Genomic DNA, 12,500 nt, shown 5'->3' with positions numbered 1-12,500 from the left:
TAGTTCTTATGTTTCCTGCAAATCCTAAAATATTGCATTTACTGCTATTAAGCCTACTGGTTTTGCTTAGACTTCCAAGCGGTGATTCTGTTGATTTTTGTTTTAAATTCAGTAGCCAAATTAATTGAGGTATTGTATGGTCAGAGTACGATTTGTCCAACTCCTGGTAAAGCCTTGCATCTGTTGTTTGCCTTATTTGACTTTAATAACGATGTATCTTTTGGCATTGTCTGTCTATGTAATGGGACTAGCAGTTGACATTGTGGGTTAGTGTGTTTTTCAGTTGAAAAGCACGCATTTGACGCTGATTGCGGGATTGGTGTGTGATTCACATTGTGCGCTGTGGGTCGGATGCTCTGTTAGTTTGTTTGTTTATGCTCTGTGTAGCCCGGGTTGTCTCTGATGCTGTTAACACTGTCACAGTTCACTTCTGTATTAGATCTATCAATTGTTGTTGCTTGAGAATCAACAGAGGCATTTATAGTAGGCACATAATGCCAGAAACTGACTTTTGAACGCCACGCGTCTGGCCTTGCGAATACATATTACCATAAGGCACATCCCTCAGCACCATCACTGAATCATTCAGCCCCACTGTAGCACCAGCAAGAAAAAATCTCTGGCGCCGCCATTGTGTTCAGTACCGGCGGATCGGCAATTTCCCTCCCCTCTGTGTGCGTGCAAAGGTTTCCCCCACCTGCTTCGGTTCCCTCCCCCACCCATCCAATTCGTGGGTAAATTGGTCAATGTAAATTCACCCGTGATTGGGGGGGGGGAGGGGTTAAATCGCTGGGCTGCGGGAAAGCGCGGCTCAGAGGGGCGGAAGGGCCCCTCCAAATTAAAAAATAAATAAATGTCATGTTGCCAAACCCCCCACTCTCCCAACTGTCCGAAATCAAAAACTAGCCACGTAGAATTCCATTTGCTGGCCGCGGCTCTGGGCTCCGCCACGACAGGACAGCTACCTTGAGAGGGGAAGGCGCTCCTGCGGAAACCCGCACCTGCCATCTACCTGTTCTGTGCAGGGGTTGGATAGAACAGGACAGGCGGACATGGCGCCTGGGGTTCCTGCCTGGTACTGTCGAAGCCCGGTGCGGCAATTTCAATTCGAATGCGCAGGAACATCAGAAACTACAGAGAGGAGTGAACCCTTCCCAATACTAACCCCCCCCCCCACCGGAAACATCCTCTCCACATCCACACTATCTGCGTCCTCTGGTCCTAGACTCCCCCACTACAGGAAACATCCTCTCCACATCCACACTATCTGCGTCCTCTGGTCCTAGACTCCCCCACTACAGGAAACATCCTCTCCACATCCACTCTATCTGTGCCCTCTGGTCCTAGACTCCCTCACTATAGGAGACATCCTCTCCACATCCACTCTATCTGTGCCCTCTGGTCCTAGACCCCCCCCCCCCCACTATAGGAAACATCCTCTCCACATCCACTCTATCTGTGCCCTCTGGTCCGAGACTCCCCCACTGTAGGAAACATCCTCTCCACATCCACTCTGTCTAGATGGGCTGAGTGGCTTAATTCTGCTCCTACTTACTGTATGCCTTATGGTTTTATAATCCAATCAAGAACCTATCAACCTGGCGGGCTGGAGATAGGTCTCTTCTAAAGGGGGTGTAAGGCTCTCCTTCCCTCTGCTAGCCTGCAGGTTACCCTTGGGCAAGGTGTGGCACCTGCTTAGCCCCCCGATCAGGGTCAGGTGAAACCGTGGGAGCAGGTGGTGGACGGTCGTATGAGCAGCCGGTGCAGATCACAAGTCCTGGTGATGCGACTACTGACGCCAGGCAGACAATCTCTGAAGAGTGTTGATAATGGCTGGGGGATCACCCGTCTTGTAAAGTCACTGCCCAGAAGAAGACGATGGCAAACCACTTCTGTAGGAAAATTTGCCAAGAACAATCATGGACACCGTGATCGCCCACCTCATGCACCACAGCACATAATGGTGATGTCACATGGCACAGCACGGCACATAATGATGATGTCATATGACATGGTCAATAATGAATGACCAACCTTGGGTTTAAATACACCCAACGATTTGGCCTCCACTGCTGCCTGTGGCAATAAATTCCACAGATTCACCACCGTCTGTCTGAAGAAATTCCTCCTCATCTCCATTCTAAATGGGCGCCCCTCTATTCTGACAAGACCAGAAGCCCATCCTCCCAAATACCAAAGATATACATGCCAGTCGGCCATTGGGGTGTAATTGGCCAGCGGGGGCTCGTTGGCCTGTATCTCTAAATTTAAATAAAAATTTTAAATCAATACTCTTCCTCTGTTCTGCGCCCGCAGGTCGATCAGTTCCTGGAGAAATACATGGCCTCCTTTGACATCGTCCTGGTGAACGACGAGACACTGGAGGTGGTGAACGCAATTCTGGATCACGTCCTGCAGCCCGCCCCATCCTTGCACGCAGGCGGGGAGAGCTAGAGACGCACGCTCACGAGGCAAGGGCTTCCCTCTGCTCACCCGGGCTTGGCGAGACGTCCGGCGGTTTCATTCGAGGAAGCCGCCGCTCCCCTGCGCAGAAACGCGGGACACACAAAATGCTGGAGGGAAAGCTCAGCAGGTCAGGCGGCGCCTATGGAGAGGACGAAAGGGTCGACGTTTTGAACCAAGAACCTTCATCACCAGGAGTCCTCCAGCATTTTGTGTTTTACAGTGGGATTAATTTTCCCATAGGGAGGGGTTAGGATAAACATATTCTGCAGACGCTGGAAACCCACAACAAACCGCACACACGCACACACACACACAAAATGCTGGAGAATCTCGGCAGGTCAGGCAGCGTCTATGGAGAGGAATAACCAGTCGATGCTTCTGACTGAGAGTCTTCATCGGGACTGGAAAGGAAGTTTGGGGGGTGGGGGGAGGTGCCAGAAAAAGAAGGTGAGGGAGGGCAAGGAGGCCAAGCTGAAAGGTGATGTGTGAAGCCAGGGGGAAGGAAATGGGAAACTGGGAGGAGATGGGTGGAAAAGGCAAAGGGCTGGAGAAGAAGGAATCGGATGGGAGGGGAGAGCGGGCCCAGGGGAGAAAGGGAAGGAGGAGGGGCACCAGGGAGAGGTGATAGGCAGATGAGGAGAAGAGGTAAGAGAGGGGAATAGAGAAAGAGGAAAGGCGGGTGGCGGAAAATTACCGGAAGTTGGAGAAATCGATGTTCCTGCCATCAGGTTGGAGGCTACCCAGACGGAATATGAGGGGTTGCTCCGCCAACCTGTGAGTGGTCTCATCGTGGCAGCGGAGGAGGCCATGGACTGACAGATCGGAATGGGAAATGGGGATAGGAATTGAAACGGCTGGCCGCCAGGAAATTCTGCCTTTTGTGGATGGAGCTGAATAACTCAACGCAGTCCACCCCCCCCCCCCACCAACCCCACACGCCAAATCTACACCAGGTCTCACCAACGTACCAGGGAGCTGTACCGGGAGCGCCGGATATAGATTCGCAGGTGAGGTGTTGCCTCACCTGGAAGGACTGTTTGGGGCCCTGAATGGAGGAGAGGGAGGGGAATCGACACGGGTCCTCCTCACCCGTCCTATCCAACCCCTGGATGAAAGGGGTGGGGCGGCACGATAGCCTAGCGGTTCGCCCAACTCTTCCCAGCACCTGTGACCCGGGTTCGATTCCCGCCGCCGCCTTTATGGAGTTTGTGCGTTCTTCCCCCCGTGACCGCGTGGGTTTCTTCCGGGTGCTCCGGTTCCCTCCCACAGTCCAAAGACGTTGTTAATTGGTCATTGTCACTTGTCCCCGTGATTAGGCTGGTAGTAAATTGGGGGATTGCTAGGTGGCATAGGTTGAAGGGCTGGAAGCCTTTATTAAATAATTTTAAAAATCTGAGTGATAGATGTGGGTGTTAGCAGGAATGTCTTCTCCTCACAAATTACTGTCCTGTCACAGGCAGGGTGGGTTTTTGTAGTCCACACCCGTGGGAAGAGAACGGACTTCTACTCGACTGGTGTGGCTTTTTAATAAAACAAACAAAAAATATGTCCAAAAAGTTTCCATTTTAATGCAAAGAGTTCGTAGTGTTACTAAACTACTGATCGGGGACTGAATGAAGGCAAGTAGCTGTTCTGGAACTGGTGGTGTGGTCCAGTCCTGATGAAAGATCTCAGCCTGAAACGTCGACTGTTCATCCCCCTCCATAGATGCTGCCTGACCAGCTCCAGCACTGTGTGTGTGTCTGTTGTGTTTTTAAGTGTGTTGTGTTTCTATGTGTGTCTGTTGTGTTTTTATGTGTGTGTGTGTGTGTGTGTGTGTGTGTGTGTCTCTGTGTGTGTGTGTGTGTGTGTGTGTCTGTGTGTGTGTGTGTGTGTGTGTGTGTGTGTGTGTGTGTGTGTGTGTGTGTGTGTGTGTGTGTAGCTGTGGACGGGAACAGTCAATGATTCAGGTATCCCGACGCAGAGTCTGAAATACCACCCCCCCCCGCCCCCCCAGATGCTGTGTTCTTCTAGCAAGTTCTGTGTGTGTCGCTCAAAATTTCCAGCATCTGCAGAACCTCTATCGTTTTAAACCAGAGGACATAGTTTAAAATAAGGGGGTTCAGAGGAGATACGTGGAACGATTTTTCATCCATGGGGTAATTACGACCCGGTACACGCTGCCACCAGATTTAAGGGGCCTCTAACACGCCCCCTCCCACCACCCCCTCTAACAAAACTATTGAATGATTCCCAAGTGCAATACCAAGAGTTTATTCCCCTCCAATGGATGTTTGCCTGAACTGTGACGGTTCCTCCGGCATTTTCTCTGTGTGTTTGGCTGAAAAAAGTTCTCTGCCCGAAACTGTTTATTCCCCTCCACAGATGCCGAGTTCCTCCCAGCATTTTTGGGTGTGCCTGGGCTGGCCCGCCCGTGTTGCTCAAGGCTTCCAGCGTCTGCAGAATCTCGTGTGTCTCACCCTTGCGTCCCCCCACCCTCGGTACCTCTGGACCCCGCCCGTTCCTGGAGATCCCGAGAGCGATGCTGCCTGGCCTGCTGTGTTCCTCCAGCACATTCTGTGTCCGTGTGTGTGTGTGTGTGTGGGTGTGTCTCAGCAGACCTGCCACAAGCCAGGTGTGTTGTTTACGAGACGAGCGGGTGGTCGCTTCTTCAGTCAGCCCTCTACCCACCGGCGCGGCTGAAGCGTGTGATTTGTAGAGAAATCTTTTGCGGTGAATTAAATGATTTAACGGTGTGCCTAGCTCAGAGTCATCAGTTGCCTGGGAAACTTACTGGGTCACGTCGCCATGGAGACAGTCCGGGTATATAAATTCGGGGAATAAGCAGCACAAGACCGTAAAACACAGGAACACAATCAGGCCATTCGGCCCATAAAACAGCTGCCCCATTCCATCATGGCTGATGTATTGTTCCCTCTCAATCCAATTCTCCTGCCTTCCCCCCGTAACCTGTGATGCCCCAACTAATCAAGAACCTGTCAACCTCCGCTTTAGATACACCCAATGACTTGTCTTCCACGGGCATCTGTGGCAACGAATACCACAGATTCATCACTGTCTGGCTACAGAAATTCCTCCTCATCATCCCTCTAATCTGAGGCTGTGCCCTCTGGTCCGAGACTCTCCCATCCTAGGAAACATCCTCTCCACATCCACTCTATCTGTGTCCTCTGGTCCTAGACTCCACCCATTATAGGAAACGTCCTCTCCACATCCACTCTATCTGTGTCCTCTGGTCCTAGACTCCCCCCACTATAGGAAACATTCTCTCCACATCCACTCTGTCTGTGTCCTCTGGTCCTAGACTCCCCCACTATAGGAAACATCCTCTCCACATCCACTCTATCTGTGTCCTCTGGTCCTAGTATAGGAAACACGCTCTCCACATCCACTCTATCTGTGCCCTCTGGTCGTAGACCCCCCCACGATAGGAAACACCCTCTTCACATCCACTCTATCTGTGCCCTCTGGTCCTAGACTCCCCCACGATAGGAAACATCCTCTCCACATCCACTCCATCTAGGTCTTTCAATATTAGATAGGTTTCAATGAGATCCCACTCATTCTTCGAAATTCCAGAACCATCAATCGCTCCTCATATGTTAACCCTTTAATTCCTCGAGAACCCCCTGCGGATCCTCTCCAATGTCAGAGCGTCCTTTCTTAGTTCAGGGCGCAATTCTGCGCACCTACCGCTCTCTGAGTATTCCCTCCCCCCTCCCATACTTTCCTCCAATCACCTTAAAATTTCGCCCCCTCATATGAGCCATTTTCTCCCCCTGGGAGGAAGCCTCCGGCTGTCCACTCGATCCGTGTTTTGCAACATACGGCGAAATGCGCCGCTTGTGGTTCAGAATCAACACACCCAAAGCTGTTCCTGGGGGCAGCTCGCAGATGCCGCCTCACCCGATGTGCCAGCCTGGCCGCTGGATCTCTTGCCATTTTGCCCTGGCATCGCCATCCCTCGAGTCGAGTCTCATGCCCCCCCTCCCCGCGGGGGAAGGGTGGTGGTGTGTGTGTGTGTGTGTGTGTGTGTGTGTGTGTGTGTGTGTGGGGGGGCGGGGGGGGGGGGTTTGTAGCCTGCTGGAGAGGCCGGTGTGGGACTCACAATTTTCTGCTTTCGCAGCCTGGGAGCAGCCGTGGTCAGCGGCCGGGCCTTTCGGTCGTGCCGGCTCTGACTCCCTTTCGCAAGCCGCTGCTCCATCTCTGGGGAGCAGCGGAGCTTGTTCTCAAGTCGGGCAGATGGATCGCTTGTTCCTGGCCCGTGATCCAGCCCAACTCGTACACAACACTTGGTCAGTCCAGTTCGAAAGGCACCATCGGCGTTCAGTTTTGGAGGCGGGCAGGAGAATGGGGTTGAGAGGGCCCCCGCCCCCTCGATCGGCCGGGATGGAGCCGACTCGACGGGCCAAATGGCCCGATCCTGCTCTTGTGATCTTGAAGCCTTCTTTGGAGTTCAGCGCTTTGCGGGTCAGTAACACAAAATACTCTGCAGATGCTGGGGTCAAAGCTACGCCCACAACACGCTGGAGGAACTCAGCAGGTCGGGCAGCATCCGCGGAAACGATCAGTCACCGTTTCGGGCCGGAACCCCTCGTCAGGACTGAAGAGGGAAGGGGCAGAGGCCCTATAAGGAAGGTGAGGGGAGGGTGGGAAGGAGAAGGCTGGTGGGTATCAGGTGAAAAACCAGTAAGGGGAAAGATAAAGGGGTGGGGAGGGGAGGCAGGGAGGTGATAGGCAGGAAAGGTGAAGAAGGAATAGGGGAAAACACAATGGGTAGTAGAAGGAGGTGGAACCATGAGGGAGGTGGTAGGCAGCTGGGGGAGGGGGCAGAGTGAAACTGGGATAGGGGAAGGGAATTACCGGAAGTTGATTACCAGCAGTAGAGGAGGCCATGTATGGACATACCCATCGGCTTCCCATTCCCATTCGGATATGTCCATACATGGCCTCCTCTACTGCCATGATGAGGCTAAACTCAGGTTGGAGGAGCAACACCTCATATACCGTCTAGATAGTCTCCAGCCCCTTGGTATGAACATAGAATTCTCCAACTTCCGGTAATTCCCTCCCCCTCCCTTCCCCTATCCCTATGTCACTCTGCCCCCTCCCCCAGCTGCCTATCACCTCCCTCATGGTTTCACCTCCTTCTACTACCCATTGTGTTTTCCCCTATTCCTCCTTCACCTTTCCTGCCCATCCCCTCCCTGCTTCCCCTCCCCACCCCTTTATCTTTCCCCTTACTGGTTTTTCACCTGGAACCTACCAGCCTTCTCCTTCCCACCCCCCCCCCACCTTCTTTATAGGGACTCTGTCCCCTCCCTCTTCAGTCCCGATGAAGGGTTCCGGCCCGAAACGTCGACTGATCGTTTCCACGGATGCTGCCCGACCTGCTGAGTTCCTCCAGCGTGTTGTGAGTGTTGCTTTGACCCCAGTACCATCACGGAAGGACGTCCCTTCGGACCGGAGCAGAGGAAGAATTTATCTCGGCAGAGGATGGTGAGTCTGCCGGAATCCATTGACATGGACGGCGTTTGGAGTACCGTGAGCAGTTTTGGCTCCCCCCGCCCCCCCCCAATCGGGCTGGCACTGGCGAGAGTTCGGGAAGAGGAGGCATTTCTGCGGCCAGAAGGTGGGTGGTGAGAGTCGGTTGGAATCCATCGCCACGGACGGCTGTGGAGCCCAGGTCGCTGGGGGTACTTGAAGCCAAGGTTGATAGGTCTTTGATTATTGAGGGCATTCAGTGTTACGGGAGAACGGGGTTAAATCAGCCATGATGGAATGGGTGATTTCTCGTTCTGACCAGTTCATCCGCACTCGGTGCTCCTTTGTTTGATCAGCCAGAGCATTCGTGCCTACACTCAAGTCCTCGGGTGAGAGGGAGTTTCTTCAGCGAGTCAGTAAGCGGGATCCGTTGCCGCGGACGGCGGTCGGGGGGCTGAGGGATCGGGTGCACTTAGAGCGGAGGTCGGTCGGTTCACGGTGAGTCAGGGCGTCAAAGGTTACGGGGCTGAGAGGGATAGTCAATCGGCCGTCAGACTCGGCGGGCTGAACGGCCCTAATTCTGCTCCTGTGCCTTGTGGTCGATCAGGTCACCTCTCGCCCCACTGCGGTGGGCCAGAGCAGGGCTTAGCAGGTCAAGATGCGAGAGAGATCAAGTGTAGTTTCGCCACACGGCAGACAATTGACTGCCCGGTTGGTGGGTTAATTAGTCATTGTAAACTGTCCCGTGATTAAGTGAGCTGTTAAACGGATGGTTGAACCAGCTGGCTGCTGAATGGCTCCTTGACTGGAAGCTGGCTGTGTTTTGCTTGATGCGTGAGTGTGTTTTGGAACCTGTTGAGGGAAAGAGAGTGGGGAAGGAACGGAAGTTGCTGGGAGGGGGTTGTGTGGGTCTGGTAATGGCGGACAAGATAAGAGGCGGGGTTGAGGGAAAGCAAGTGGAGAAGGAGAGGGATAGAGACTTGGGACCAGAGGTAGGCAGCTGGGGAGAGGTGGATTATTGTGAAGGGAGAAATAAAGGGAATGAGGAGGTAGTGAGGGGTGGGATGAATAAAAACCAAGACAAAGGGAATAAAAGAATAAGAAATGATAGTGGAGAAAGCTCTGAAAGTGAGGAAGATGAACAAGCTCAGAGAGGAGGTGTTGTCATAATTAGGTTTAATGACAAGGCTCAGGGACATATGAAGAAAATTAACCCGTTTGTGCTAACAACAACTCCGACAAATAAGATAGAGGAAATAATATTTGCAAAAGTCCTTAATAATGGCAACTTATTGGTAAGATGTGCGAATGAGGAACAACTTGAGAAAGCACTCAAGCTAAAAGAGATAGGAAAATGCAAGGTGGAATACACTGGGAGGGTGGGAGCACAAAACAGTGGTTGTAAAGGAGTGATCACGGGGATACCAATGAGTATAAATATGGAGGAGATAAAGAGGAATATCAAAGGAGGGAAAGGAATGAATGTTCAAAGACTGAAAACAACAAAGGAGGGAGTGAAAAAGGAAAGTGAATCTGTATTGATTGAATTTGAAGAAGAAAGAGTGCCAAGGAAGGTGTTCCTGGGTTTCATGAGCTACCCAGTAAGGGTGTATGTGCCAAAGCCACTGAGGTGCTATAATTGTCAAAGGTTTGGACACGTGGCTAAAAACTGTAAAAGGCAGAGGAGATGTGCTAGATGTGGGGGTGATCATGAATATGGAAAGTGCGGAACAGGAGTTCAACCAAAATGCTGCAATTGTAGAGGAGCTCATAATGTTGCATATAGTGGGTGTGAGGTTGTGAGACGGGAGACTAAAATTGAAGAAATAAGAGTGAAAAGAAAGATCACTTATGCAGAAGCTGTAAGAATGTCAAGAGAACAGAATAATGTTCCTAATGAACAGGGAGCAATAGGGATACGAGAGATGCAACAAAGAACAAATGACAGGATTTATGTAGACAAAAAGGCTCTAGTAACATTCATTGCAGGAGTGATTAATAGTACTGCTGAGGTAAAGTCAAAAAGTGACAAAATTCAGCTGGTGGTCAAAGCAGCAGTAAACCATTTAGGGTTAGTAGGACTGACATGGGAGGAAGTGAGGGAGAACCTCAGTAATCAGTCAAGCCAGGAAGTGTCATGAGTTGGTTAATGCTAATTATGGTGATTCTTTTGCAATGGAATGCAAGGAGCTTACTGGCCAATAGCCAGGAATTCAAGCACTTTATTAAAGAAATGGTTGTAAAACTGGATGTAGCGTGTATTCAGTAAACTTGGTTGAAGCCAGCTTTAGACTTTGTGGTATATGGATATACAATGATAAGGAAAGATAGAAATCTAGGGGGAGGAGGGGGTTGTGCTATGTTAATCAAGCAAGGTATACCATATAGGGTACTGGAAAAAGGAGATGATCAGGAATACATAGTGGTGGAAGTGTGGGAGAGAGGGGAGGGAGTAGTTATAATTAACTAATACAATCCATGTAAAAGGTTGGATTTGGACAGCCTATTAAAGGTACAAGGACAAAACAGACATAAAGTAGTGTGGTGTGCAGATTTCAATGCTCATAGCACAATATGGGGGGATCAGATTACAGATCCAAATGGAAAGTTAATTGAAGATTTGATGGAAGAAAGGGATTTGGTGTGTATGAATGATGGTAGCAGCACAAGGATAGATATAACAACAGGAACTGAGTCAGTGTTAGATATTACGTTAGTGTCTAATACCTTGGCTGGCATTAGTAACTGGGGAGTTTGGACTGCTTCGACAGTAGGCAGTGATCACTACCCAGTTTTGTGTTCAGTGGGTGAAAGAGTTGAAGTAAGACCAGGTGGCGGAACCCCAAAGTGGGTGTTTGAAAAAGCTGATTGGGGTAAGTTCCAGAAGTTGAGTGAAGAAGGGTTGACAAAGATTGATATTTCTGGAAATGTAGATGAATTAAACAGTCAGGTGACTTCAGCAATTATCATGGCAGCAGAAGGATCTATATCCAGGAGTAAAAATAGGATGAATAGAAGACTGGTACCATGGTGGACAGAGGAATGTTGTCAGGCTGTAAAAAACAGAAATAGAGCATTCAGGCTAGTTAAAAGAACCCATAATATGCAGCATTTGGTTCAATATAAGAAAGCACAGGCAGTGGTGAGAAGAACTATACGTCAAGCTAAAAGGGCAAGTTGGAGGAGTTTTTGCGACAAGGTAGGAAGAACAACACCTGTGGGAGAGATATGGGGAATGATTAAGAGGATGGGAGGAGATAGAAGGGAATGGGAATATCCAGTAGTGATATCTGAGGAGGAAGCTGCAGTCTCCAGTAGGGATAAGGCTGAGGTCATGGTCAAGTCATTTGTACTGATACACAGTTCAGAAAATTTGTCTGAAGAAGGGAGAAGGAGAAGGGAAAGAACAATGAGCCAACACCCAGGCGTGGTAAACAGGAGGGAAGGAACAGATGATATAATTGATGATCCATTTACGTTGGCAGAAATGGTGAGAGCAATAAAGAGATCGAGACCAACCTCCCCAGGGAAAGATCTGATATGCTCTGTGATGCTAAAAAATCTAGGAGAAGGAGCGCTCTTGAAGTTTTTATAACAGAGTGTGGGAGGAGGGAAGATTACCAAGTGCGTGGAAAGAAGCAGTAGTAATTCCAATAAGGAAGCCTGGCAAGGATCTGTCAAAACCCACTAGCTACAGACCAATTGCATTAACATCAAGTATGTGTAAGATAATGGAAAGGATGATAACAGAAAAGTTGTCGTATGAGCTTGAGAAAAGGGGAATGCTGGCAAGTTATCAGAGTGGTTTTAGAAAGGGAAGGAATTCCATGGACTCAGTGATTATGTTAGAGACTGAAATAAGGAAGGCCCAGGCAAATAGAGAGTCAGTAGTGGCAGTGTTCTTTGACATTGAAAAAGCCTATGATATGATGTGGAAGGAAGGATTATTAATTAAACTGCACAAGATGGGGGTTGGTGGGAGAGTTTTTAATCGGATTAAAGATTTTTTGTTTGGTAGAAAAATTCAAGTTTGGATTGGATCAGAATTATCAAAACAGTACATAGTGGAAAATGGCACACCTCAAGGTAGTGTGATTAGCCCGTTACTTTTCATCATTATGATCAATGATGTCTTCACAAAGGTACCAGTGGATATAGGTAGGTCACTGTTTGCGGATGATGGGGCCTTGTGGAAAAGAGGCAGGAACATGGACCATATAATCAGGAAACTACAAGAAGCAATTGATGAAGTGGTGGAGTGGGGTTATGATAGGGGATGTAGATTTTCAGTAGATAAAACTCAAAGTGTATTTTTTACCAGGAAAGGAGTTGAGGTAGGGAAGAAGTCAAGGATGTATGGGATTGAATTAGAAAGGGTTAGATCATTTAAATTTCTGGGAGTTATATTTGATTCACGATTAACATGGGCAGACCATATCAGGAAAGTTGAGGAGAAATGTAAAAAAGTAATAAATGTGATGAGATGTTTGACTGGTAGGGAATGGGGAGCAAGTTGTTCAGCTTTGAAGAGAATGTATGTGGCTTTAGTA

At 49.7% G+C, this 12,500-nt stretch overlaps 2 protein-coding genes across 3 annotated transcripts in view; one reads left to right on the top strand and one right to left on the bottom strand.

Annotated features, from left to right (window-relative positions):
- LOC140191688 (cytosolic 5'-nucleotidase 3-like) overlaps nt 1-2,906 on the top strand; it is an 88,288-nt gene extending 85,382 nt beyond the window's left edge. For both annotated transcript variants that reach the window (XM_072249331.1, XM_072249332.1), the window contains one exon: nt 2,317-2,906. In XM_072249331.1, the coding sequence (XP_072105432.1) occupies nt 2,317-2,454 (138 nt within the window). In that variant the 3' untranslated portion in view covers nt 2,455-2,906. The remainder of the gene's footprint in view (nt 1-2,316) is intronic.
- The window catches only part of LOC140191848 (junction plakoglobin-like), an 89,035-nt gene continuing 78,999 nt past the window's right edge, over nt 2,465-12,500 (bottom strand). Inside the window, exons 8-9 of the mRNA XM_072249639.1 lie at nt 6,575-6,913; nt 2,465-2,605 (exon numbers count right to left, since the gene is read on the bottom strand). Of these exons, the coding sequence (XP_072105740.1) occupies nt 2,465-2,605; nt 6,575-6,913 (480 nt within the window). The remainder of the gene's footprint in view (nt 2,606-6,574; nt 6,914-12,500) is intronic.

The sequence above is a fragment of the Mobula birostris genome, chromosome X (assembly GCF_030028105.1).
Source record: "Mobula birostris isolate sMobBir1 chromosome X, sMobBir1.hap1, whole genome shotgun sequence".
NCBI classification, from domain to species: Eukaryota; Metazoa; Chordata; class Chondrichthyes; order Myliobatiformes; family Myliobatidae; genus Mobula; species Mobula birostris.
This window is presented reverse-complemented; position numbering and strand designations above follow the sequence as displayed.